The sequence below is a fragment of the Notothenia coriiceps genome, unplaced genomic scaffold (genome assembly GCF_000735185.1).
Source record: "Notothenia coriiceps isolate Sejong01 unplaced genomic scaffold, NC01 NC01_scaffold00038211, whole genome shotgun sequence".
NCBI lineage: Eukaryota > Metazoa > Chordata > Actinopteri > Perciformes > Nototheniidae > Notothenia > Notothenia coriiceps.
The window spans coordinates 50,531-55,481 of NW_011370912.1; the positions used below are offsets into that span (position 1 = coordinate 50,531).

Genomic DNA, 4,951 nt, shown 5'->3' on the forward strand with positions numbered 1-4,951 from the left:
ATCAAATGCTGGAGACTAATGAGCAAAGCATTAGGTCCTACTCCTGATTCATAATACACCCTATGTTTAAGCAATAGCTCACGACAGTCGGGTCGACAACCCCCTTAGCTTTGATATAATGAGCATATATCACGGCCTGAAGTGAGCTATTGCTTTTATAAAACGGTTACCAAGTGTGGCAATATGAAAGAAAAATACACACTCTAATTTAAATAGTTTTTATTAGTAAATAATGATGTTCAAAATAAAATAGTCCCTCCGTTGCCTGCACGAAACATAGTGTTGTTGCATGCAACAACACTAACAGCTAGCGAACATATTAGACAGAGAGCGTTGATCCATTATGTGGCTATTTATTTATATTAATGTGTATGTTGCCGTTTATTGTGCATCCACTGAAAAACTGTCCAGCATCAGTAGCATGGCTTACGAGGGTACTTGAGGTTGAGGTTGTTCTAGGCTGTTGCTTGACGTGGCGAGAATATTGCTCCACTTTCTCCGGTCCCCGAGATTGGGCTTCCAGTAGCTCTGGAGAGAGCTTTCGCACCTGTGGCCACTAACGGTCATAATTTCTCTGCTTTGTTTCAAGACCCGCATCAGAAAGCTTTTGAATTGTGGTACTTTTCCAGTTGGTCCTACCTGCTCTTCACGTAGCTCTGCATGTCGTAGTTTAGGTGCTTTTTTTCTGGAGATAGGCACTCCTCAATCCACTCCTCAATACTATAGTAAGACCCCCCCGGAGGTCGAAGTTAATCTTAAATGTTTCCATCTTATAAGTTTGTTTCGTAACGGAAGAAATGTAAATATATTTATAAAACTGACAAGTCAAATCAAGCAATCTGATTGGTCGATAGCGTTTTTGCGGACCTCTTTGATTACAGATTTGAAAACATCGTTGCTTGCTTTAAAAGTAGCACAATTCATTATGTTAAAGCTTGGAGAGTATCTAGATATCCCTGCCCTAATGCCAAAGGAACTGCACACTGAATATCTTTTGCCGTTTGATGTCCTGGACCGCTGCGTAAAAAGGAGGGTTTCTGCCCCGTTACTTCTCCGCTGCTTTCTTGTTTGCTTTTCAGCCCAACGGTATACTGTTTTTCTCAGACGCGGAGGGATACTGACTTGTTGTGAAAAGTAACTACAATTCTACCCGTGGTATACGCTCAGTATATCACGGCTAATAACCAATCAGATTGCTTGATTTGACATGTCCGTTTTATAACACTATGTAAACTGCCATGGTCCCTCAAGCTATTTAGGAAGAGAGCAAATGACTGTTTATTGCTGTACAGTAATATTGCATTTAAATGTAACTTTTTGCAACAACACTCATTATCAAATAGACGTTTTTCGTTGATTTCTTTTCATATTTGATTTGTAATGATGCCAAAATTGACACCTACGTTTCATACTATAACAATAATGGAGCAAACGAGAAACACTAAAGCAGCTTATAATTATTTTTATTTTTATGTCAGTTTGTCCTTTTCTATTTTATTGCTGTCTGTCGCTGCCACTTTTTTAAATTGCTTTATTCTGGAAGGTGATGTTTTCATCTGTCAATAACAAGAAAGTGGCTCTTAAACTTAAAGTCCCGTTGCGAATGTCTACTTTACATTCATTTCGTTTTTGCAATTCATGCTGAGAATAATGAAACATTTCTGTTTGGTTTGGGCATAAATCTGTCACCTTTTGTTATGTTGTTGTGGGGTTTATTACACTCTCTGCAGGCGCTCCTGCTCCTGTGTTGTTAGACAATTCATTCACATCAGGCGGAGAAATGGTAACAATGGACTGAAATGCATATCTCTGTGTGTGAGAAATTAGGGTTATATGTACGTTCTCTGATAAATATGTGACCAAATAAACTAATAGATGAATACAAATCTTTTAATCAGAATCCTGTTTATTTGCCACGAACAAGGCATTTGTTTTGGTTTGAATGGTGCATACATAAACAACAAGTTAGAGGAATAGTTTGTGGAAAAGGGGCAAAAACAATTGTATTTAAAAACAATAACAACTATTATACATTTTTACACAAATATAAATACACATAACACTAAGTAAAAATATGACAAATACTAGAATATAAAGTGGAGAGCTGTGCAGGTTTTAAATTGAGCTTAAAACGTAAGTTGTCCCTTTTGTATATTTGCTGTCTACAGCCTGCCATCATACACACTTGTATTTTTAGCTTGACACAGATTCTTGTATGCTGTTCAGCCGCAGAATAACCTTAGCTTCCTTTTATCTCTTTGATTGGCGTGCTGAGAGTAAACATCAGATCCTTCAGAGCCTCATCTGTCAGACGAGAGGAGAACTGGTGTAAACTCAAAACGAACACATGTCGCTGCTTCCTTCTGGATTGAGACGACAGTTCTGATAATAAAAACTGTGAACTCTGGCTTCTAAACTTGCTGAATCACTGCGACCTCCTGCTTTCCTTCTTAATGGCAACATTTCGTATAACTGCAGCGCTGTTTAAGGAGCGGTTCTGCATATATTAGCCATAAATCTATTCAGCTTTGACACTGTGGCCATCATTTAGCAATCCTTTGTCTCCAGATGTCTTATTTGCCTCCATCCTGCATTTGTTTTGGTCCTTGGCAGTTGTTTTATGCTTGTACCTGTCAGCTGTGAGAGGAATAATAAGCAGGCAAGGTTGATGGACCGTGAGGATTTCAAGCGATAAAAAGGAAAGTTAACCGATGTTGATTTTAACCCTTTCTTTTCTCTCTGCAGATGTTCAAGCTGAAGGCGGTGCAGCTAGCGGAGAAGCTGCTCCCGGCCTTCAACACCCCCACCGGGATCCCCTGGGCCATGGTCAACCTGAAGAGGTCAGTGACACAGAAACCCCTCCTCTTCATCCAGAGCCTGACACAAATATCATAATAATATATATAGTGTCGCTCAAAATCACTGACAGCCCACCGAGCAGCCGGATCAAACTGGTGTGGCTTGATTGATACATTTGGTCATTTGACCCTTTTTTCTTTATTGCTCTTTTCCTGGAGTTTTTTCAATATACTGAAAAATGTCTCGTTTGCCACTTTTGGCCCGTGAAAACTAGCTGTGAACACAATATTATGTCACCTTGTATTGATATAGACTAAGAAAGCAATTTAAATGTAGTGGAATAAAAAGAAGAATGGTGGTTTTTAAGAGAGATATAAGATAAGATAAGATAACCTTTATTAATCCCTGTAGAGACATGCAGGTTTCATAACAGCAAAAAGAGGCAAGGAAAAACAGGAAAGGACATAAAACACACAGATATTATAAGACAAACAATATAATAAGGTTCAACTGTTAACGTAGATATAAAAAAAATTATGAAGTATTAACTCCTATGTGCATGTGCAGGAAATAAAGTATTGGAGTAGAAGTAGCATACAATGGAAATACTACACTAAATAAAGTACTTCAACATTGTTCTAATCTTTCTCCACTGCCCATTTCTACTAATCTTCTTATATCATTTTGGTTTTCAAATCCAGTCCGCCTACACTCATGCGTTTTAACCTTTGTATTCTGATGAGACCTCTTCACAGGGCTGTGTGGGATTGAACAAACTGTACTTACACGGTTATCATTATTATTGTTACATAATGTGCTGCCCGCGTGTTATTCCCAACGTGGCTTCACTTCCACCTGACAATGAGTTGAATCCATTCCAACAACTGAACATGTCTGTGTGTGCGTTTGAGCTGGGCCTTCATTTTCAGGGTGAATTTGTTCTTATAACATGCAGTACAAACAGTTTTAAAGAAGTGTTAAATCAAACGTATAGAAACCTGTAGTCCCCCTGCTAACCTACAGCTTGTAAAAGTGCTCTGCTTGATCTATTTTCCCAATTTCACTTGTATTATATATTTTATTTTTAGAACTGCATAATCAAAAGCATTATCAGACGGTGAATTATTACTCAAAATGAGTCTTAGTCATTCAGTCGTTTTCTTTTACTATAGTTCCAGTGGATCAAAAAAATATATAACCCCCTAAACGCTGGAAATTAACAAAAATGTCACAACCTGACTGATCACATGTTCTATATCTACATCGGAAACCCTGTCAGCCTAGACTTGTAGACTCATTTTATTTGAATCCTTCATTATTCTTCTCTCCTCCTCTGCAGTGGTGTTGGGCGTAACTGGGGCTGGGCGTCGGCCGGCAGCAGCATCCTGGCAGAGTTTGGGACTCTGCACATGGAGTTCGTTCACCTCACCTACCTGACAGGAAACCCCGCCTACTACCAGAAGGTAGGAAATAGATGGATGGATGGATAGTGTAGATAGATAGATAGATAGATAGATAGATAGATAGATAGATGGATAGATGGATAGGTGGGTAGGGTAGGTAGGTAGGTAGGTAGGTAGGTAGTAAGATAGATAGGGAGATAGATGGATAGATAGATAGATAGGTAGGTAGATACTAAGATGAATAGGGAGGTAGGTAGGTAGGTAGGTAGGTAGGTAGGTAGGGATAGATGGATAGATGGATAGGGAGATATAGACTAGGAAGATAGGTAGGTAGGTACGTAGGTAGATACTAAGATGGATAGGTAGATAGATAGATAGATGGGTAGATAGATAGATAGATAGATAGATAGATAGAGAGGTAGATAGGTAGATAGATAGATAGATAGATAGATAGATAGATAGATAGATGGATAGATAGATAGATAGATAGATAGATAGATAGATAGATAGATAGATAGATGGATAGATGGATAGATGGATAGATAGATAGGTAGATAATGGATAGATAGATGGATAGATAGATAGGTAGATAGATGGATAGATAGATAGATGATAGATAGATAGGTAGATAGATGGATAGATGGATAGATGGATAGATAGATGGATGGATAGATAGATAGATAGGTAGATAGATGGATAGATAGGTAGGTAGGTAGATAGATAGATAGATAGATAGATAGATAGATATA

The 4,951-nt window shown here is 38.3% G+C and overlaps 1 protein-coding gene across 1 annotated transcript in view; it reads left to right on the top strand.

Moving 5' to 3' along the window:
- The window catches only part of LOC104968086 (mannosyl-oligosaccharide 1,2-alpha-mannosidase IB-like), a 52,756-nt gene that overhangs the window by 26,587 nt on the left and 21,218 nt on the right, over positions 1–4,951 (top strand). Inside the window, exons 4-5 of the mRNA XM_010797647.1 lie at positions 2,746–2,840; positions 4,139–4,262. Coding sequence (XP_010795949.1) covers positions 2,746–2,840; positions 4,139–4,262 — 219 coding nt within the window. The remainder of the gene's footprint in view (positions 1–2,745; positions 2,841–4,138; positions 4,263–4,951) is intronic.